Consider the following 23,829-nt stretch of genomic DNA (forward strand, 5'->3'; position numbering starts at 1 on the left):
CTAATTACTGTTGTTTTCTTTGCAGACAGTATAATTTTTTTTGCTATTTATGGTTGTGTATTGAACATACAATGTTGTAATGTAGCTCATTCTCTAAAGACAGCTAGCTATATTTTATCATTATCTGTGGTGTTTTAACTTTCCTAATAATTTGATGTATTGTTTCTCTATAGGCTGACATCAGCTGGTCAGTGAATGGCATTCCTAAAGGGATTATTAAACAGTCCCTGGGATATGTTCCAATCATGGTGAAATCTAAACTTTGCAATCTGCATAGTCTTCCTCCCAGAGCTCTGATTGAACACCATGAAGAAGAGGAGGTAACAGTGGATTTTGGTGGGGCAGGAATATCTTCTTTACCATGTGGCAAGGGAAGTGGGTTTTACATTAGCTTGAAGGATTTTAGCATATCTATTTAGAAGCACAATCTGGCATATTTTCTGATTTTACACCATTCATAAAGATTCTGTGTAGTTTCTCTGGTGTCAGAAGTCTCAGACCTCAAGGTGGCTTCAGGTTATTTGCCCTTTGGGATACCAGTAGCCCTCATCTTGAGAAGGTAAAAGCTCATGGAGTACCTCAGGTTCATGCAGGCAGTGACCATTACTGGTACTAGATGTTACTTTCCAGATGTGCAGCTGCCTCCGGAAAATTATCCTTCCCCTCCTCTGGAGGCACGCAGGGCTGCTTCTGTTCTCTGGTCTCGGTGTTAGAATTCAAGGCTTGAGCGCACTCTGCCCCTAGCTGCCAGCTACTGCTAAGCAGTGGTACTGGGGGCCCTGGCTGATGGTGAGACTCTTACAGTAGGGCTCTTTGGGGGTGATACATATCCCCTTCATAACCATAGACTTTACTTCTCCATTACTTTTGGGTTCCCTTTTGCTGTTGTGGCTTTTTTATCTGCTCTGTCTGATAAATTGAATATGTGGATACAGAACCCTGTAGTGCTGTCATTTTTCATTAAAAGTGTAATATTTCTTTTCACTTTATAATCAAAGTAAATAACCAAATGGATGATCAATTAGTCTATTTGCAGTCCGTGTAATCTACAATGATACCCTGTTATTGCCAGGCCCAGAGCCACGTATCATGCATCTTTATAATTCACTTTGATTGTACATTCATTGTAATTTGAACAAACATGTAAAGGTGAAGAGAATTTTCTCCGGAATTAATTTTTATATTGCATGTTAGCGTCACGCACATGCTAAATTGCAAAGCCATGCAATAAATGTGCATGTATCATGTGTATTTGGCCACTTCTCCTGTACTTTGCACAGTCACGCATCTCACCTGAGGCTTTGTCTGATATTTCAGATGGCTTCAAAGAGCTGCCATTTAAAATAAAATCAGTTGGACACACTATCATGTTCTTTTCTCTAAATGTGGAATTGGGCTTTTCTGCCTCCCAGTTTGCTACCCAGAGACCTCGTGTGGGGAAAGGGAGTATTCCGATCAGGGGAAAGTTTTAAATCCAATATTTTATATCCCTCAGAACAGAAACTTTACTCTTGGAAAGGTTAACTTCTTAGTAGATAGTACTTGGTAGTAGCTCTGAAGGGGCCCAAGATATGGTATTTTAAAATTGTGATATTTCCATGTACACTAAAGTAGTTATAGGTCATTTTAGAGGTTTCTTTAATTTACTGTCTTGTCTTCTCATTTTCTCTGCATCCTCTACAGTTGGACTTAGTGTAACTAGTGCATCTGGCTTTACAGGTGGACGGATACAAGAAATAGTCCCAATAATTCTTTTAAACACCACTAAAATAGTTATTTTTGTAAAATACATGGAATATACAGAGCTTATAATAGTATGACAGGTTTATTGGCACTTGTTTGGGATGACCTCCAAAATGTGTGAGTAATGCATGCATCCCAAGCGCATGCCAATACAACTTGCCATGTATTCCACACATATAAAAAAGTTGGTGTGTATTTTACAGTCCAATAAGAGCTAATTTTGTCTCACTTCCATTTTGTTTCTTGTACAACAGATTCTCTGTACTCAGATCTTTGAACTTTGGTGAATTAATTTTTAAAGCACTTTCTCTCTTGTCAGGAAATGGGAGGCTATTTTATAGTTAACGGTATAGAAAAAGTTATCAGAATGCTGATTATGCCTAGACGAAACTTTCCCATTGCAATGATAAGACCCAAATGGAAAAGCCGAGGCCCTGGTTACACACAGTATGGTAAGTGTAGTGATTTTGTTAGGGGCATCACCTTAGTAAGACAGTCGCTTGAGAATAAACAAAAGAAAGAGCAGGTGACTTATTGTATTTAGTTATTGCTTTCTATTTTGTTCATGCACTTGTGCGGTACCATAAACAAGGCAGCCTGCTCAGATGAGGGGAAATTGTATTCCTTGAAAAGGGAGAAGCCCAGTGCTGGAAAAAGCAATTATTTTAACGTCTGGATGAATGTTAGTGCTTGTGAAAATAAAAGGCTAATTACATTATATAAGGCATAAGCTAGGTTGGTGGCTTTTGACTGTTGTAATCTGAACCATCGATATCCAGTGATCCTGGATTGTATTCTATCTTATTGTGAGCGGTCCATCTTCCATTGTGAGCAGGATGTGATGGAAACAAACCTGAGCACATCAATCCAATAGACACAGAAGTCTGTTGGTGCTGTAGGCAACACTGAGTTTCCTTTCCCTGCATTAAGTGAAGGTAGTAAAGAGATTTATCCACAGTTAAAATAGACTCTGCACTACCTCCATCGTGAGGCTCAGTGTCAGAATTGGTAATGGCTCCCCTTTGAATCCTGCTTGTTGTTTATATTAAAACTCACTGTCAACGCGCCCCGTTTTTAATGAATTGTGTTCTGCCTCATTAAAAATGCACTGTTTATATTTATTCACAGAACAGGTACATTTTTGACAATGAGCTTGAAGCTACTTTGTAAGACACACAAATACAGTCCTTGCCCCAATGACTGTATGATCTAGAAGGATGGTGGTACAGGATCTGTAGTTTGTCTCCCTACGTTCAGTGTCTCTGAACTCTTTTGCCATGCTGCTACATCTAGTAATAAAAGAGTAGTTTAGTCACCACAGACCCGATTCTACACTGCCTTACGCATTGTAGAGTCATGTACATTGTACAGTGAGTATAAATTGATACCAGATCACAACAGCAGCATTTTGCACCCACCTTGCACTAGTGTAAAAGGTTATGGCCTGATTCAGCACGTGCTTAATTTTAAGCTCGTGAATAGCCTCTGAAGTCAGTGGGACTACTCATGCTGAAATACCTTGCAAATCAGACCTAAAGTAGTGGAAGGCAGTGGAGAATCCGGCCCTATTTTTGATTAATCCTTGATCTCTCTCTTGAGACTGCCAGCAAGAGGGCCAGCTATGATATCAATACCCATCCTGTAGGAACTGAAGTGAGACCTCTAATTCATTTCAAGCAGAATACTGAAAATCAGTGTATGGTAATGACTCGCATTAGCAATCGGGTTTGCATTTCTAAACAGTTATCTACAAGTGTGACATACTGTCTCAGTCCGATGCCTTTGAGCCAAACAGTGCCCCCACCCAAGGAAATCTAAACTGTATCCGGAGCAATTAAAGACCATGCTGGTTTTGTAGTCCCGATAGCATGCAGTCAATAGTTTCTATGTTGTATAAGTGAATCTTTGCTTTTGTTCATTTTGGCAGGTATATCGATGCACTGTGTTAGGGATGAGCACTCTGCTATAAACATGAACCTTCACTACCTGGAAAATGGTACAGTGATGCTGAACTTCATTTTTCAGAAAGAGTTGTTCTTCCTCCCCCTGGGATTTGCACTGAAGGTAACCCATAATCTAGTCTTAGGCTTTTTGGTGAATGAAAGGTTGATTGAAGAATTGCTGTGTAAAGTGTAGCAGCCTGTTTCTTGCTTGGAAAAAGGACTTATTGAATAATTAATTCCACATGACGCATGTCATTAAATGGTACTTGTCATCTTGACTATCAAGGATTGTAGTCCAAACTAGACCTGCCTATGTCGGTAGTATAACATTCAGGGCTGAAGGCTGAGAAGGTGCACACAGCTGAAGAAGGGGAAATAAGGTTTTGTATAAAAGTTTCTTGGCTTTTTGCTATAAGACAGTACTGATGAGACGTTTGTAAAAGGTAATGGTGGGGAATTTTCCATCTGAAGTCAAGGATAAAGCTGGTTTAAAACAAAAACAATTGTGCAGAATAAATCCTCAGGCGCAATATTGGCAGAATGTTTTTAGTCCGTATCCCAGTTATTGGCAGTATCGTTCAGTGAAAGACTTTGGGAGCACATGAATCTTAGTTCTAATCAGATAAGTCACGTCATCCCAATTGAAAATCAAGCAAAATAGTATAAAAACAAAATGCTGCTTCTGTACAGAACTTTCCTGGATAAGCAATGTTAGAAATGGTTGCAAAAATACCTTTTTTTCAAAAGTGATTGTGAAAGCACCAACGTGTTCAGTGTTGTACAGGCCACAAAGGAAGTCAGCCCTTTGCTGCATCAGGCTTGAAATATAAAGGCCCGATCCTGTAAACCTCCATAGGTGTAATACTTATTACCATGACCTGTCCTGTTGCTCACCAGTCTTACAGAAGGGTCCTTCGAGCCTTTGGGATTTTGCTGTCTTTCAAATCTTCCTTCCTAGTGGTTACCTTTGCTGCCAGGAGGATCTCAGAGATAGACACTGATGCACTGTCTTCCGTGAGAAATGTCTGCTCATTTTCCTCCCTAGGTCACAGAGACATTTGGGGAAGAGGAGGCTGCACATGTTGAGTTTGAGAGCTGCTAGTTGTTACATAGACAGGACCAATTTCTTAGGAAATCTTATGGTGGTGAACTTTGGACAAAAAGTCCAAAGGCCCTGTCATCCTGTCTCAAAGGCATTTCGAATGAATTAGAGACTGTGCATCCAAACCTGATTTCACCTACAGGACAGGGAGGCTGATGCTTGAGCTCTTAATTCTGTGGGATTGCAACAGCACAAGATACCCCTACTCAGCAGCAGCTAATCCATTCATTCTGTGCTACTAGTCAAATAACTCTAGTCTTGTTTTGAAGTGTGGTTGCTCTCACTTGAGCTGGGCTAACTCCAGTGTGCTAACTCAAGCTAACTGGTGCAGTGAAGACAAGCCTACTGTCTCTGTGGAGGCAATGAGTGTATCTAGAACGCATGAGTTACGGAAGGCAAGCAACCATTGGATGATGAACTTTCATAAAAGCTCATAACTATAGAATACAATTTAGTAAGCACAATGCATTAATTTTGCTAAGCAAGGCAGTAAAAGTTTTCAAAATAGCTGTCTCTAGACAAAGTAGAATGATTTACTGTACCGATTTAAAGCACAATGCAATTCCTAACTTAAGTTATGTTCCTGAAAAAATGCAACTTTAAGTGAAACGATGTTAAATGAATCCAATTTTCCCATAAGATTTAATGTAAATACGGGGGGTTAGGTTCCAAGGACATTTTTTGAGGGCAGACAAAAGGCATTATACTGTATACTGTACAGTACTGTAGTGTGGTTGGGAAGTGCCCCTGGCTTACCCCAGACCGGCACAGCCCGCTGCAGGCAAGGACGCTAGGAAGCACCTTCGCAGCAGCAGCTTCCCCGGAGAAGAACAGGCACCGACTTTGCTGGGGGATGCTCCAGGACCGCCTCTTCCTGTCCCCGCTCCACCTCTCTGGAGCACGCCGCATCCCCGCTCCTTCCCCCCCCACCCCATGCCCCCAGAAAGTCCTAAGCGCTGCCAAGCAGCTGTTTGGTGGTGGGGGAAGCACTGGGAGGGAGGGGGAGGAGGCGGAGAAGAGGAACTTGTGCTCCCTTGTAAAGTCGCTGCTCTTCCACAGAATCTTACAAGCAGTGGACAGAGCAGGCAGCCAAACGACGTTATAAGGGAGCATTGCACAACTTTAAACAAGCCTTTTCCCTAATGGAGCAGGGACGTAACTTTGAAACAACGTTAACCAGGAGGACGTTAAGTGGGGAGTTACTGTAATAGTAAAGACTTGGCTTCAGTTAACTATTTTCATCTTTCTTTTCCTGAAAAGAAACCACAGTCTCTCTGGTGGTAATGCCAGACTGCTTTTGTAATCTAGCTGATGTATTTGATTTATCAACCCACCGGGATTGTCCGTTGTCAGACAATATGCACATGCTTTGTTGAAATGGCAGCTTAGTTTGACAGATTACATTTCTTCACAGGCTTTATTTTAGTTTTAGTAAACAAGTGAAAGTTATTTCTGATTTTCCTAGTTATAAAACCCCCGTCTGTGTGAGCAGTGTTGTTTAAATACAATCACTACCGCGTTTAGAATGTTGGATTTAAAGCTAGGGATTGCAAATGAGAGCATTGGGGCTGACCTCAGGCTATGTCTACCTTACAGCGGCACAGCGATGGCGCTGCATCTCTGCTGCCAGAGCACCATATTGTAACTGCTTCCTACAGCGATGGAAGGGCTTTTTCCATCTGTGTAGTTAAAGCACCTCTCGCAATGGATGAATTCTTCCGTTGATCTAGCTGCGTCTCTTCAGGGACTAGGTCAATCTAACTGCGTCGCACAGGGTGTGAAATTTTTCACAGCCCTGTGGAACATAGCTACATCGATCTAATTTTTAAGCCATCCATTCCATTATAAAAACCTCTTGTTTTCAATTTACTTAAATGTCAATAATTAGTGATTTGAGACAAATTGTGAATGAAATTTATATTGTAAGCAAGGTCAGTCTATATAAATATAAAAAATCTTATTTAAATGAAGAAAAACTAAATTAATTTTGTCTGTCTACAGTCATCGTTGTCTGTATTAACCAGCATTTGCTTTTCCAGGGGCTTCGTTAGGGGTATTTGTGGTGCTCATAAGGTCGTGTATACCCAGGGTCTTTCTCCACAGCTAATTGAACCTCAGAAAACTGTTTTCATCTTAGGGGAAGGGTATTAGAAGGACAGAAGAGCATAAACCAGCATAAGTGACTGGAGTGACCTGGTCTCATTCAATAATTTAATTAGACATGGTGATTTATTACTCCTGACTTTTCTTTGTTCTCTGATCTGGTGCCTTTCTCTCCTCCAGGCACTAGTTGGTTTCTCAGACTATCAGATTTTTCAGGAGTTGATCAAAGGAAGAGAAGACAACTCCTTCTATAAGAACTGCATCTCTCAGATGCTGAGAATGGTAATGGAGGAGGGCTGTGCCACGCAAAAGCAGGTCCTTAACTACATCGGGAAATGCTTCCGAGTGAAACTCAACCTTCCTGAGTGGTACCCAAATGAGCAAGCTGCAGAATTCCTTTTGGAGTACGTATTCATGTAGCAATATATAACTAAATGATTGAACTACAGATGTAGTCACATTTCACTGCCTGACCGTACAGTACCATGACCAGCTTTTCAATAAGCTCAAGGACAAAAATTTAGAGACACATCCACTCCCCCACCCCCTTCCGAATAATATTATGGGGCCAGTTTTCAGCCAGCTTCTGGAAACTTTACATTTACCTTAATCTGTCTGCAAACACTTATCCATCAGATATGTGAGCAGGTTCAGAGGATGGCTGCAGACTTGATCCTTCGTGCATTTTGCCATGTGACGTTGTAGTGGGTTTTATAAAAGATCTAAATATCCTCAATACTGAGAGAAAGATGTTAGGAAATTGAACAGTGAGCTCAGCCTTAACTCTGAATCTACTGTACCACAGCCTCCTTGGCATTTAACCCGTTGTTTGAAGTCCTTTGCAGCACTTGAGCACAACAGGGTGAGCAAAGTTTACCTTAAAATGTTTTTGGAGGTTATATCTTTAGGTAGAGGAGAGAAAATAAACACTTGCTCCATGGAATAACATAGGACGCTGCATTCCATTCTAGTTTTAACTTCGAATATTCTTAAGGAGGGGAGAGGAAGTGGTATTAGGGAATCCCTGGTTCATAGTACAGGTGTTTTGAGTTGAGGAGCTCTTGCTTCCAGCCCTTGAAAGGAACTGATTGGAAGGTTCCAGAGTCCTTGAGATACCTGTAGTTAGAGCATGGTCAGTGCGGCAGAGACCTCAAGCCAGCCTACTGGTGACTCAAAGGGTTAAAAACGTTAAGAGTCAGAGTCATCTGGAAGGACAAGAGTCGGGAGTAAGAATCCTTCATGGTGGTCTTCAGAGGATCGGAATGTCAAGGTTAAACTCTCTCCTTTTCCTTTCAAAATATCCTGGGCTGTTCATCTGTGTGGACTAATCTGCACAGTTTGTCCATCAGAAAGGGCTTTCAGTTGAAGTGGGAGGTGAGACAGGAGGAAGTTGAAGGCACTAGATAGGGTGGGCACCTCGTTCGATTGGGCTTTGATGATTATAACTTGCATATTTTGAAAGAGAAAATTTTCCTGCCAAGTTTTGGCCCAGAGAGGACCTTTATAGTTGAGTCATAAACACTTGAATACAAGGGAGTGCGGAGTGGAAACACTGATCGGGCCAATCATGGCAATACCTGATCATGGCACTTGCTTCTGGGAAAGTAAGCTTTTAGCTGATCTGCTCTGGCAGGAATTTAGGAAGTCTGTACTTCGTCTTGCCCACCTTTAGCAGTATTCAGACCAAAATTTTATAACTGAGTGCTCTGCTGGGACATGATAGGAGGTTTGATTGTGATGTTGCATGGCAGTAACAGAGTTTTTGTGAGTACATTTTCTATTTACCATTTATTCTGGGGGAGACAAAGTAGGTGAGGTTATATCTTTTACTGAACCAGCTTCTGTTGGTGGAAGGGAAAAGTTAGAAAGCTGTGTCCCTTCCACCAGCAGAAGTTGATCCAGTAAAAGATATAACCTTGCCTACCTTGTCTCTCTCCTATCCTGGTAGCAACATGGCTACGGTAACACTGAAAACATGTATTTTGAGTGAATTTTGTGTTACTGTTTCTCTATGGAACAGAGTTAATGATGCACATATATGATTGCACCACATTTTATGTGAAATCCGTGTACAAAATTTAGCCTTCGTGTGGACCTGTCTCAAAATACTCCATGGCAACATGAATAATTTTGTGCTTAAGTCAATTTAGTGCTTAAAAAGGTGTAGAATTAACATTCCAGGAGTCTCTCTTCATCCAAATAACAGGCACAGTACTGGTAGCAGCAGTGCGGGCTTCCCTGCTGATGTGCCTCAGTCGTGTGCTGGAAGATTGCATCTCAAAGGATGATGAGAGGGAAGTCTCTCAATCCTTTAAGTCCATTGAAATTTCGGAAAACAGCCCAGACGTGTGGGGAAAACTGTTATGCAGCTTAACTTCTGAGTTAGTGAATAAGAGTTTGGTCAAGGGCTGTTCAGGCAGGAGCTTGGAACATAGATACTGTTAGAGATGGAGTTAATTGGCCCCTTTTCTTCCTATTCCTACAGTCAGTGCATCTGTATCCACTTGAAAACCAAAACTGAGAAGTTCTACTTGCTTTGTCTGATGACCCGGAAGCTGTTTGCTTTTGCCAAAGAAGAGTGCATGGAGGAGAATCCAGACAGCCTTATGAATCAGGAGGTGCTTACCCCAGGGCAGCTTTACCTCATGTTCTTAAAGGTAATGCCTTCAAGTGTTTAAAGCTGTGAGTGACAGGAGAACCTCTAGATACATAGAAAAGAGAGCAAATCTGTATCCAGCATGTGGGGCATTTGAATGACTCGTATAAGAGGAGTTTGTGAGGAGGCAGCTGGGCTCCGGTGGATCATGCCGAGGGCTGAGCTTCAAGAGATCTAGGTGTTGTTTCCAACTCTGCCCCTGGTTTGCTGTGACACCTTGGATATGTCACTTAACCTTTCTGTGCCTGTTAGCCTGTCTGTGAAATAGGGACAATGCTCTTTGCTCATCCTCGTTTGTTAGAGCACTATAACATCTCCAGCAAGAGCGAAGTATTAGCCACTAAACACACCACACACAGGATTCTCGCTCCTGAATTCGCATCTCAGTTTCCCAGCATAAAGCTGGCACCACTACCTCAGTCAACACCTGCGCCGAATGCTGCCGGCAGACCCCGGTCTTACCCAGCTCAGGCCTACACTGAGGATTTCACTTTTGAGTCACTCCAGACCAACCTCGTGTCAGCTGTAGGACTGCAGGTATGTTCTTCATTTCCCAAGTGTTCAAGGAGACATCTGTAGGCAGATTTGACGCCCTCGTACATCACATGAGACACTCAGGCAGCACTGATGTTGGATATGACCATTTGTACAGGACATCTTTCTACCACAAAGATGGTACCTGCTTTGTCCTTCTTCAAAACCATCTCTAGAAAGGAAAGCTCAGAAACCCCTAAGTATGCTAAGATGCATGGAGGCACCAGGCATCATAAGACACTGAGTAGGATGTGCTGAGTTAAATGCTTTGAGGTGGAGTAGCTAAGAGTGTATTTGGCTGCATCAATACAGGGGAGCTGATCCAATGCACCAAAGATAACAAGGAAAAGTTTGCATCAGGGCTGCAGTAAAGTGCACCGAATGATTGGAGAGCAAATGACTGCACCAGAGCCCCGAACTGCTGCCAGTTCTGGGGAGCAAGCACCAAAGGGGGCCGTGATATCTGAACATGTTGGGAGAGTGCTTTGAGATACTGTTCGAATCGAGTGACCAAAGCACCAGTGGATGGCGTTTTGGGACAGGAGTGTCCACTCTCACTCACTCACACTCTCTCTTCCGCCCCCACCCCCTCCATTGGTGCCTCAGCTGAAATGCTTTCAGAAACCATAACTGTAGGAGATGCAGGTGGCAGACGCTATGGGTGCCCCATTTGCTCAATACTAATAATCAGTGGGATTACAAATGAGAATACCTGTAGCTGCAAATATTCATTTTGTGTCTTTCTCTTGTTGTATAGGAAGTTGTTCTCAACCAGGGGTCCGGGCCCCCTGGGGGGCCATGAGCAGGTTTCAGGGGGGCCACCAGGCAGGGCCAGCATTAGATTTGCTGGGGCCCAGGATAGAAAGCTGAAGCCCCACTGCCTGGGGCTGAAGCCAAAGCCTGAGCAACTTAGCCTCACGGGGCCCTCTGTGGCGTGGGCCCCCAGGCAATTGCCCTGCTTGCCACCCCCTAACACTGGCCCTGGCTTTTAAATGCAGAAACCAGTTTCTGTGGCACAGATGGGCCATGGATTTTTATAGTATGTTGGCGGGGGGCTCGGAAAGGAAACGGTTGAGAGCCCCTGGTATAGGAGACCTTTGTGCTATGTCTGTTCGGAGCCCTGTAGAACTGAGCCATTTGCAATACTGGTCTGTGTTCTGAAACAAAGACTATCCGTTTAACTGTTAATGAGCTCGTTCAGAAAGGAGTAGCGATGCAGGGCATCACAGCAAGGAGTAAGATTGTGATTGTGCACAAAGTGTGATCGTTGGTCTCTTTTAAAAGACAAGGAAGGATGGGCTTGTAGTTAAGGCATTGGGCTGGGACTTGGGAGATCTGGGCTCCATTTCTGGCTTTGCCACTGATTTCCTGTGTGACCTTGATTTGTCATTTAATATCTCTTCACCTTGATTTCTCCATCAGTAAAATATGCCTCGCACCATGCAGCTCTGATGTCAGGTTTAGCGCCCCCCTCTATATGACACACACAATTCATAAAATTGGTTAAACGGAAGATTCAAAGTACTCTAGATTGGTATTTTATTTCTATAGTGCTTTTTATCTGATCTCAGAGCATTTTAGGGAGCAATTAAATATGTGAAGAAGCGACAGCATTCTGGCAAATTTAGTAATTGTAATTTTAGAATCTTCACATGTGCTGTTGAATAACAGATGTAAATTAACGGAGATGGAATCGGATGTATGTCACCAGACTGGTGGAAGCTGGGAGCAAGATTTGCCTAGAACAGTAGTTGGTTCACTTATTCTTTAATATTTTTATGCCCTCCTTGCAATGATGATTCAGAAATAAAAAATGAATCTTGGCTATCAGCATAGGAGTAAAATATCAACGGTAATTAAGGAAATCCAGTCAAAATAAAATGCATTAATTTTTGGAGCCGTTTACAGACTTAATAAGAATAAGCAAAATCAATTCAGGGTGGGGGAAATCCTCCGTTACCATAAATCATTTAGTTATCAAGGGCGGCAATGAAGTCAGGTAAGAGCCTTTTCAACCCTTTAGGTAGGTTAGGCAAGGAGTTCTCTTGTGCTGCTGAATGCACTTGGAGACAATCCTACAACCATACTGACATCCTTCACTTCAAGCTTAGTCTCTGTCTTCTTAGATATACCATCTTCCTTTCCAAAAAGCTTTACCTCTCAGTAATCCGTTACAGTATACCATCAAACGCTGCAGACTTTTGTATCGTCAATTCTCTCCTGAAACCCTGCTTCACCACACTTATTTGTGCACAAGATCTGACTAACAGCTTCAGCAACAAAACTGACATTCTCCAGCAATACGTGTCCTCAGTTTTTCCTACCTTTCCCTCTGTACTTCTCATCCGTTTACATGCCTGTCATTCTTGGTGGCGCCTTTGATTCTCTCCCTCTTTGACAGCTCCCTGCCCTCTGATTCCTCTTCCTCTGCAAGATCAGGTGTGGTCTTGCTCCCTTCACCTTAGGGGGAAAAAAAATTCTGAATTCCCACCCCCCTCTCACTCTCGGTGTCTCCAGTGGGCTTCGCTCATGGTGACCTTCACTCCTATTCGTTCAACTCACACCTGGATCCCATTTTAGTTCAGTTCCTGTCCTCATCACTCCACCAAAACTGCCCCAACAAAGGTCACAAATGCCCTTCTCCTAGCTGAATCTTTTCCCACCTATCTGTTGGTGTTCCTCAAAGTTCTGCCTTCAGGCCCCTCCTCCCTTCCTTGTGCATTCTCTTGGCAATCCCATCCATTCCCTTGTTTCAGATGTCCTTCGTGTCTTAGCCTTGCAGCTCCAGCATGATCTTCTGACTCTTATCTCCCCCCGCACTAGATTTTGTGAAGACTTGCTCTTTAATGTTACTTTCCCTTGCTTTATCCACCTGTGTGCTGCTCCTCTCCCCTTCTCTTCTCTGGTTTTCTTGCTTCTCACTTCTCCTCCAACAACTATCCAAAATTTTACTACTGAAGTCATCTCCTCAAGGCTCCTCCTCGAATCACTGTTGGTTTACTGTGGAAAATTAAAACTCGCTGTTCCTACCTTCAAGCCCCAACCTAATGTCCACAACTACGTCTTTGCTTTAATTTCTCCCTATTCCCCCTTGTGCTGCCCATAGGACTCCCCGGCCCTTGTCATACTATTCCTTCTATCCTTCATTCTGTTTTTTGTAGTTTGTTTTGTTGTCTCTTCACCTGGAATACTTATCTCCTTATTTGGCAACACAGCTGTCTGCTGCCTTTTCACCAGTAATTATTGTTTTAGGCCTCTTTTTGTCCTGTCTGTTTTAGACTGTAAGCTCTTTAGAACAGATTTGTCTTACTATGCTTTGTAAAGTACCACATACTTTTATGGAGCTATGTGAGTAATCTATTACTAATAATAATTATTATTATTTATTATTATTATTTTGTTTTATTATTATATTATGTCTTGCCCATTTCTGGGCCTTTCATCATTGTAATATGGAAGTATTCCTGTTCTAAAAGTTCTCAGTGTAGTTCTATAAAAATATGTCACGGTAAAGCATTTATAATCCACAGTAAGAGCATGCAAGCCCCAAATATCCCCATCTGTGCTGTCAGACTCAGTGGGTAACCCATGCATAACTAATTCTTTAGAGCACGTCTATTTGCCATATCTTTAAAATCTGCTTTTAGCATCGTTTTTTAATAGAAATTTGTGTTTGGAAGAACAGAACTCCCCTGCTACTGCAGTGGCTTGTGCCTTTGGAATTGAAGAAGAAAATCTAAATCCAAGGTGTTTAAAGGCTTATGATGTGTTCTGTTGAAGGAAGCCCCACCTTCATTCCAGGGAGTGGAAACACTGGGGACTGAGGTGGGCTGTCTGTACTCAGACGGAATAGCTAGCCCTGAACCAATAAGCCGTGCTTTACTAGCTGGCTGCAGCCCTGCTCTGGCACACTTGTGGAAGAGCCAACCACCCCTTCCAGGCGTGTTTGAATGATAACATATGATGTCTTTACCTTGAATTAGCTTGGCTGTATGCAGAGAATTTCTTTTAATAAAAAGTTGGAAGCAGTGGCAAATACCTTACTCTTCCCTGTTATCAGAATAGTGAACATCTGAGCTCATTCAAGTACCAAAATTACAACCCAAACGAACCTCCAAAAGCAATCATCTAAAATGTTTATCATGTTGTCTGAGAAGCATCTCTCTTGGTGATATATATATATATACGTTTCTAAAAACTTGAGCTTCAAAGTCAAATTATTCCTTTTTTGTAAGGCAGCTCTACCCTTCGCTGGTTGTCACTTCATCAGCGTGTTCCATGTCCAGTAAACCAAAAGGTCAAATGTACTTGCAGTGATGACGACACATTTCGGGAGATGTTGAATTGTTGCAGAGTAATACACTTACGCTGCATATTGCATTAATAATCCACTTCACTTTTTATGGATTTCGCCACATACTTAAGAAATTCATACCTGTAGTTGATAAATCAGGAGATGATTGCAAAACTGGTGGATTGTGTCCTGCATTTCACTGACTGTGTGCCTTTCAGTGTTGAAATGGTATCATTAACATAATTCGGGGGAGGTGGGGATTAATCTAGAATGATAGAAATTAACAACGGGTAGTCTTAGCTAATCATCAAAAGATCATCTAGTTCATCCTTCTGTCAATGTGGGAGGGTCCGTACAGTATATTAATCAGTAACATCGCATGCTTCAGACACAGGGCTGTTTCATGTTTTTACTTTCCTAGTTTAACACATCTCATTTTTAAACCTTAGGAGAGGATGGAAGCTTGGTTGCTTTCTGTTAAAGTAGCCTTGGACAAAAGATCTCAAAAGACCAATGTAACCATCAATTCAGAAAATATGATGAAGCTATTCAGCATGGGAATTGATGTTACAAGGCCATTTGAATATCTCCTTGCTACTGGTAACCTGCGCTCTAAAACAGGTAAATTTTATCTTGAACTTCATTCCATTCCTGCAATACAATTTTAGCGCTTCACAGAGAGGTGCTGATGGAAATACATTTTTTTCAAGCCTCTTCTCTTAAAGTATCATTTTGTCTACTGAATATTTGCTCAAGTTGAATTCATGCAGCTCATTATGAATAAGAAGCTTTTTGACAAAAGGATTAGATTTTTCCTCAGACTTGGATCATATGTATATTAAAATATACACATTATTTATATTCAGATACAGGATTTTATAAATATCTTTACATTTAGCATTGCTAAAAGAAGCCGCATTGATTGCTTTGAAAATAATGTCCGTTCTCCATCGAAAAGGCACAGCGTGGTGTATGGAAGTGCTAGCTACTTCTCTGTACTCCCTCCCCTCTGAGTCAGAAACTTGGATAGTTTATCACCAGAGCCCATTCAATCCTTGGCTTGTGCACTGAGGCTGCAAACATAATGTCTATTATGATACTGTTTTATGTCCACTAGAGACTGGGCTCAGACTACAATAGGCCAGAAAATTTCCAGTGAGGTGAAAAGTCAATGAAAAATAGGGAGACAAATTGATAAAATTTTCATGGAAAAAACTTAGTTTTGCAGTCAGCTTTGAGACAGTTAACTCACTTCACATAGCGCGCCGAACAGGTGTGAGTAACTTTTGGTTGCTACCAATTTGAGCTGGATTTGACCCAGTGACCTGGCGTGTAAAGGCCGTATAGCCCCCTACCATCCACAGAACCCCTCAAATGTAGATATAGCTTAATAAGCTGAGAATCTCTCCTTTGATGTTAATCTTTCAGACTTCTGTGCATGAGTCTAATGACGATGATTTATAGAATTGTATTTTGCAAATGTCTGTCATTAATATCAGCTCACACATTAAATCTGGCTTTTGTTTTTTAAAGGTCTGGGTATGCTACAAGATTCTGGTCTGTGTGTGGTGGCAGACAAGCTGAATTTTATTCGTTACCTGTCCCATTTTCGCTGCGTACACAGAGGTGCTGCGTTTGCCAAGATGAGAACCACCACAGTGCGCAAACTGCTCCCAGAATCCTGGGGCTTCCTGTGCCCTGTGCACACCCCCGACGGAGAGCCCTGTGGGCTGATGAACCATATTACGACTGTCTGTGAAATAGTGACGCAGTCAGCCTACACCTTGTCCCTGCCACCTTTGCTCTGCTCCTTAGGTAGGTTCCCTTGAGTTAATAACTTAAGAAAACTTGGACCCCACAGACCCTTGTCTTCACTGGATATCCTTACAACAAAAACACTTCAATATGCTAAACCTGCATTTTGGTTAATGACAAAAATAATGTATTGCTTACACAGCACTGACATTTTTACAATGTTGTTTGAATAGCAATACATTTCCTTGGGGGAATTGAACTAATAAAAGCTCCATACTGTAGAATAAGCAGGTTCATGTGTACAGAAAGATAAATGCACAGAAATGTCTCCAAAAAGTGTCATTATTTGCACATTTATGAGGTCACCAATGACTATTTAGTAAAAGAACACAACTCATCTAAGCATTTTATTTTTTTGTGATCATCAAACCGCTTTTTATTGTTGTAAATCTGGATATAATTCAGGCAGCATCCTGGAAAAATAGCGTATACCTGATATTTAGATTCTTAATATATGGAGTGGGCAAAGCAAAATGTAAAACATTTCTTATCTGCTGGTCTAGAATGTTTCTAAGATCCTGAGGAGTGTTGGTGTGGATCGCTACTTTCAGCATTAATGGCTTCCTTGGTTCTTTCCCAGGTGTCACTCCCGTTGATGGGACTCCAAGCCAACCCTATGCAGAGTGTTACCCAGTTACACTGGATGGCTCGTTAGTGGGCTGGGTAGAAAAAGATATGGCTCCTACGATTGCAGATACTCTCCGGCACTTTAAGGTTGTCTTGTTTGATGTGACTTGACTTAGAAGAAGCAGTTTTTTAACTTCTCCCAAATGTTTCCTTCCTTTATTTTTGTGCCTGACTGATTCATTTGGTTTTATTTGAATTTTATCATGTTCTTATTTAATTTTATATGATGATTATTTTATACCTATTTATAAGGCATTGCCACCAAAGCATTGCAGCATCAAGGTATTTGTTGGTTGTAGCCATTTAAAATGCAATTGTTTTTCTCCAGTTTTGTAGAGATTTTGATCCAAATATTTTTTGTTAAAAATATATGAAACAGTGAATTTGTGTAGCTACTTGTGTGACTAAAATTTTCATTTGGAGGGGAAAATAGGCTATTGGATGCAAAAAAATCTTCATTTATTACAAGTTTTCTAACTAGATTTTTTTCTGTGCATGTGCGAACAGGTAATGCAAGAAAAGAAAATTCCAGCTTGGACTGAGGTAGTCCTTATTCCAATGACCGGAAAACCTAGTCTGTATCCAGGATTATTCATTTTTACTACCCCTTGCAGGATGGTTCGGCCTGTGAGAAATTTGGCCTTGGGAAAGGAAGAATTGATTGGTACTCTGGAACAGGTACTGTGCATGGGTCTGTCTAACGTGTTTGTTTATTACAAAGCAGTGGCCATTAGAGAAAAGTCTTTGATACAAAAATAAGACACCTTACAAAAATATCTGTGAAAGGAACAATGAAGGGGAGGTGGAAGCTGATCTTGTCAAAAGGGCTATTAAGTTTGCTTGGGTTTAGTGCGCTAGCGCAGATGAGAACTAGCATGAATGTGTCTACACAAGCTGAGAATCACATCCCTAGCTCAGGGTAGAAGTAGCCATAGTTATGTTGGTTTTTGCATAGCCCTTTTTACACACTAATACACTGAGTTATCAAATAGACTAGCTGGAGCTATGAAAGTGATTGGAGACAGCTTTATTTACCTTTAAAAAAGATCAATTTGATAATTAAATTGGGCTTTGCTTATCTCAGGTCTTCATGAACATTGCTGTCCTTGAGGATGAAATTGTGCCTGGCGTGACCACTCACCAGGAGCTCTTTCCTCATAGCATGTTGAGTGTGGTAGCCAACTTCATTCCATTCTCTGATCACAACCAGAGTCCCAGAAACATGTACCAATGCCAGATGGGTAAGTACTGTGCCAAATATTGCCATCAAACAATCCCCAAATTTCCACATGCACAGGAGGAAGGAAAAGAATCAGATCCTTGACTCCTTCATTCCCCTTTCCTTTGTATCATCCTTAGCTTTGCAGGATGGGGAGAACCTCCAACAAACCTTAGGGGGACTGTTGGTTCCCCTCACAACGTCATGGGACTTGGGAGGCTCATTAGTATCCCTTGCAAGCCTTGCAAAGGAAAGGGCTTAAGAGTCCTCATTTCTTATGTGCAGTGCTGAGCTCTCTGGAGCTGATGTTCTCCAACTTGAATTTTTGGTAGGAGAAGTTACTGTTTCAAATTATGGTCAAAGGCACAAGACCTCAGCAGAGTCCAAGGAAATTGGGTTGGTTTATTTATTTATTTTTTGCTATTAAGTGGCAAATATGTTGAGTGTTGAGAGTGTGTGTGTGTCTGCCTGCTATATTTTCAGGGATCCTAATTCAAGAACCCATCCTCCACTTCACTTCAAAATTTGAAGAAAATGTCTACAAAGAAATTTCTTAACCCCATCAGATAGATGTGACTCATGCCTGAAAGCATGAGAGTTTATATCATTTCTAAACATTGGGGGTTTATTACTGTCGGATGAAATTGTGTATGTTCTCATTAAACTATGTAAATTCCTAATCCTTTTTGACTCCTACGAAGTTCTTGGTCTCTGTGATATCTATTGGCAATGAGTTCTACAGCTCAGTTATTCTTGCGGGGGGGGGGGTCTGTGTGTGATCTCTCCCTCTATCTATCTCCAAGGGTAGTGGCTAAGCTCAGGGAATGGCACGTGAATGGCCTGGACTTGTGCCCCACAGCTGTCCTCGAGGGACAGTTCTCGCAGTATCTAGTGGCCTTAGAGTGGTATCCTTGCTGATGGTATTAACTGCCTTTGATACCATTGACCATGAGGTGTGTGGACTTGTTTCTGGTCCATAGCAGCGATGGGTGGGATGCTCTGAATGGTCCTGGTCTTGCCTTGCTGAGTGCCCTCAGAGGGTGGTGTGGGGTAACTACTCCTCCCTGAGGCGCTCTCTTGTTAAACAAGAGGGGTGATATGTATGTGAGGCCATTGGGAGGCTTAGTGATGAGGCGTGGGTTGCAGTATGCTACTAACAGACCGCTCTGCATCTCCATGTCCACTGACCTGGCCAGAGCTGTCCATTGTGGTGCTCCATATCTGGGGGAGACTGGCACAGCTATGAGGGCTAACTGGCTGAGACTCCATCCCAGCCAAGATGGAGGTGTTGCAGATTGGTTGGGGGAAACAATCGGAAGATAGAACTGGAATAATACTGGCCATTTTGAGGTGTGTGTGCGCCATTAGTGGATCAGGTTTGCAGTCTGGGCTCCAGTAACACTCAGATGCTATTAGAAGAGCAGGTAGCTGCCACAGCAAGATCGCCTCTTTCTCCCTCCCCGAAGCATCACATGGCTAAGAGATTGAGTCCATTTCCTTTGGATGCAGACCATGCAACTGTTATCCAGACCTTTGTCACTTTGCAAGGTGCTCTCTGGGAGGCTACATCTTAAATCTATCTGGAAACTGCATCTGGTACAGAACTTGGCAGCCTCTGTGTTAAGCAGTATGTATTTCATGGTCATATTAAACTGGATCTCTGATCTGCACTGAGGGCCTGTTGGTTTCTGGGTTGACTTTGTGGTGTTTTAGACATATCAAGCCCTAAAATGGTCTGGCTTTAGGCCCCTCCCTGTGACATACTACCACAGTTGTGGTTAGTGAAGGCACTTGAGCTAAAGTTTCAGTGGTATAAATGAGAGAGAGTACAGCTGGCAGGTGTTGAGAGAAGAGTGAGGTGATGGACTCCAGGTGGGCTTTTGTTGGTGGAGTTTACTAAATGTTTGTTAAATCCCTGGTGCTGCTGGCATGGTGCTATTGATGGGTGATTGCCAGAGTCTGCATGGTTTGTATTTTAAGAGTGTACCAAGGGAACTCACTGCTTGGGATTGGTGTTCTTTTCCATACATCCCTAAGTGAAACCCTAATACAACCCTAAATGAAAAAGTGCTTCAAGAGCTCAGAATTCCACCTTACGCCTGCTAGGCAGGGGAGACCAAGGAGTAGGGAATCCTATCGGAAAGGTTTTGAAGAAGCAGATTTGTAGCTCAGTCATTTTCCCATAGTCTTCTGAAAATAGTAAACTGAATAAAATAGCAACCCATTGTTCAGAAGTTGCATCGCTTATCAATAATCAGACCAGGAGTTAAAAGATATTTTACAATATGAAAATGTAGGACAGAAGAGACACAAGTGAAATGTCACATACAGAAAACCTTGATTTTAATTTTTTATGGTAAGTGTGAAATTGACATTCCATCTGGATATGTTAGAATTACTGTAAGAGGGAGCATGTTAAAAATAAACCTTATTAAATGATAGGAATGGAACTGAATTACTAAAGGAGTTTAAGTAGTAGTTTGCAATTTGTGATTCAGGAGTAGGAAGGGAAGTTCTTATCTGCATCAGTGCAGTCTTAAAATGCAAGCTTGGGAGGACTTTTTGGATTTGGGGAAAACATCAACTTTTTCTCCATACACAAGAAGAGACTCTGCAGGCTGGATCAGTTTTATCCCTACCAAAGCCATGACAGAACATTGTGATTTTTTGCCACTGGATTAATCCGGCTTTTTTTTTTTGTTCTAGGCAAGCAAACTATGGGCTTTCCACTTCTGACTTATCAGGATCGCTCAGATAATAAACTGTACCGACTTCAGACCCCGCAAAGCCCCTTGGTGCGGCCGTCCATGTACGATTACTATGACATGGACAATTATCCAGTCGGTACCAATGCAATCGTTGCTGTCATCTCCTACACTGGCTATGACATGGAAGATGCAATGGTAAGTCATTGAAAAGGAAATGGAATATACTGCCTTGTCTGTGTCACCTGGGGACTGGAGTGTGAACATCAGTTCTGCAACCCACTGGCTATGTTGATTCTTAGTTATGTCATGAATTAAACATCTGTTTGTTTGGGGTTTTTTGGCCAATTACTCAATCTTAGTTTGCCACACAGTGGGTGCACCCACAAGAGCAAGGAAATGAAAAGTCTGCTTCTCCACTGGCAGGCTGCACCCCACAGTTCAGACTCTGCTGTGGAGTGTCTGGGGAGCAGGTCTCCCCATGATATGCTCTTCTCTGCCATTCCCCCCTGGTTCTTCTGCCCAGTCTGCCTTCCTACTGGTCTGGGGAATGCTCAGCGAGGCTGTGCAGCAGGGCCAGAAGGGCAACGTCGGAAGATGGAAGTAGCAGTTGGTAAGAGTTTACTTGCCTGCTTTTGCTGGCGCACAAATTTCCCCATCTGGTAAAGAAGGGAAAATAAATGATTTTTTCACATTTAAGATGTGGGAGCTGTGACTGGCATCGGCCCCATTGTGCTAGGCGCTGGCGTTGCACCATTTGAGAAGTGGGTCGTGTCTGAGCGGTGGCATGTGGGAAGGGTGTGTGGTGTTTATGGGACTGATTATTTTGGGGTGGTGGTGATTATTTAGCTAGAGGGATGTTTAAAAAAAAAAAATGGGTCACAGCAATATGTAAATGCTTCCTCTGCCGAGGAACATCTGTGGGCAGAGGAAGGGGGATATAGAAGCCTCGGGGGAGTGACTGTGTAAAATGGAGAGACTGAAAGCAGACACGAAGTGTGTTCATCGTGTTTAAAACTGATTGTTTTTGGTAAGTCAGCTTTGAAGCAGCCTCGCTGAAGGGACTCTGCTTTCTTGGGGTGTTTTGTTCAGATTGTAAGTAAGGCTTCATGGGAGAGAGGATTTGCCCACGGCAGCGTTTACAAGACGGAGAGCATAGATCTTGCTGAAAAAATCAAACAAGTAGATGACAGTCTGGTGTTTGGAGTCAAGCCTGGTGATCCAAGGGTTATACAGAATCTGGACGCTGACGGACTGCCGCACATTGGATCCATACTGCAGTATGGGGACCCTTACTACAGCTACCTGAACCTCAGTACTGGGGAGAGCTTCATAACCTATTACAAGTGAGTTCAGAGCTCAGCTGTCCTGGTTACCGTCTCAAATGTAGAGTTCTGAGAACTGCTCTGATGTGCAGACAGCCCTGTAGGGTTTAGGAGTCCTTTATTCGTTCCCTGATCATTCCAGAGAATGAAAGCATCTGTATCTCCTTTTATAAAACAACTCTTGCTGTACTGTAGGGAAGAGTAATTAATATTGCAGATGGATTTCACACCAGTATATTGGCTTTCCTCTGAGCCCTGCAAGTGTTGAAAAGCTGCAGATGCTTCTTCACAAAGCCAGGGAAAGACACACACAAAAGGTGGGCTTATCACAGAGTAAAACTGGAGACAGTTCTGGTGAGGAGAGCTTGTGCATATGAGATTCCTCCCTCTCCACTACTCCTCCTGCAGCCATTCTGTGTGTAGTACTACACTGCTTTCCTACTCTGGCTTCTTTCACGGGAATTTCTTAAGGCACTCTGGGTAAGATTTTTACAGGTGCTTAAGCAACTGAGGAGCCTAAGTTCTGGTGACTTCCAATGAGAGGTGCATAGGATCTAAGTCACTCTGGAAAATGGGAGCTAGGCTCCTACATTGCTCAGGCAGTTGTTTTCAGTTACCCCATTGCTGGGAGGTAAGTGGTATCCGTGTCTTACTCACGGAGAAACCAAGGCACAGAGTCTGTGGCAGAACTAGGAATAGAACCCACCTGTCATGACACCCTGTCTGTGCGCTAGCTAGACATGTAGGATCAGTGACCTTCCTCTCTGTGGGTGGGCAATGGCCTCCTCCATCTGCTGTCTTCATGCCCAGAATGTTAAAGGTGACACAAAAAGGATATTTTAAAAATTGGGTTTATAAAAAAAGGCCTAAAAGATGATGGTTTTGGGGGGAGCGGGCTGGTTCTGCTGTTTGTATTATACCTTAGAAATATCAGGAATCTCAAGGTTTGTCTTCCTTTTTTCTCCTGGGGGATCCCAGAGATATTTGTGAGATTTGACACCTTAAACTAAGGGGACAAAGGTGTTGAATCTTTTAACAACAAGAACAACCTTCCCTTTACTAAAATATTAGTTGCTGACGTTAAACAGGCATTAACAAAAACAAACATTTTTGAATATTCTGACTAAAAATGGCCTACCCCTTTCAAATTATCAGTTCTCTCTCTCTGTGGGCACTTGTGATCTCACTGTTTCACTAATTCTCTAGTCCTCTTAGTCTGCAGTCAAGACTAGACATGAATTTCTAATGGAAAGGGGAAGAGAGGGCAAAATGAAAAGCCTTTTAAAAAAAAAAAAAAAAACACAACTTTCAGGTCTTTATAGTTCATGATGATGTAATAAAAAAGGGGCAAAAGTCCACTTTTTCTCATTTGCAGGTCACATTTAAAGTGTAAAGAAACTTACCAAGTATTGAAACTCAGCTTGACCATCAATTCCCACAGTGCAAAGATTAATTAGTTTTAATTGCTTCTTACTCTACATTGTTCGTGGTGCATAAATCAAAAATCTTTTAGAAATCCTAGTTTTGATTATTGTATTAGAAATGACTTGAGCAGCCTTTGAGGAACCCGTTTTTCAAGTGTAATGCTTTCTAAAACCAACCCAAATGTAGTTTCGATCTCCATGCTTACAAAATGGCTTCTTCCTTGAGGAAATGCTGAGTTTCCCAAGACAGCCAGTTCATTTCACATAGCTTGGCTGTACTACTTATAAAGTCTCTAAAAGCAGTTTCCAGGCAAAAGTTCCTGGCACAGAGCTGCCAAG

The 23,829-nt window shown here is 42.2% G+C and overlaps 1 protein-coding gene across 2 annotated transcripts in view; it reads left to right on the forward strand.

The window, feature by feature from the left end:
• The window catches only part of POLR1B (RNA polymerase I subunit B), a 35,330-nt gene that overhangs the window by 9,454 nt on the left and 2,047 nt on the right, over positions 1-23,829 (forward strand). Inside the window, exons 2-13 of one of the 2 annotated variants that reach the window (XM_034763965.1) lie at positions 174-320; positions 2,063-2,195; positions 3,671-3,807; positions 7,072-7,295; positions 9,377-9,548; positions 14,825-14,996; positions 15,909-16,190; positions 16,771-16,904; positions 17,325-17,495; positions 17,902-18,058; positions 20,743-20,939; positions 21,834-22,087. In XM_034763965.1, the coding sequence (XP_034619856.1) occupies positions 174-320; positions 2,063-2,195; positions 3,671-3,807; positions 7,072-7,295; positions 9,377-9,548; positions 14,825-14,996; positions 15,909-16,190; positions 16,771-16,904; positions 17,325-17,495; positions 17,902-18,058; positions 20,743-20,939; positions 21,834-22,087 (2,180 nt within the window). Of the gene's footprint in view, positions 1-173; positions 321-2,062; positions 2,196-3,670; positions 3,808-7,071; positions 7,296-9,376; positions 9,549-14,824; positions 14,997-15,908; positions 16,191-16,770; positions 16,905-17,324; positions 17,496-17,901; positions 18,059-20,742; positions 20,940-21,833; positions 22,088-23,829 lie in introns of those variants that run through there. The other variant, XM_034763966.1, reaches the window with a different exon arrangement.

Source organism: Trachemys scripta, chromosome 3 (assembly GCF_013100865.1).
Source record: "Trachemys scripta elegans isolate TJP31775 chromosome 3, CAS_Tse_1.0, whole genome shotgun sequence".
Taxonomy (NCBI): Eukaryota; Metazoa; Chordata; order Testudines; family Emydidae; genus Trachemys; species Trachemys scripta.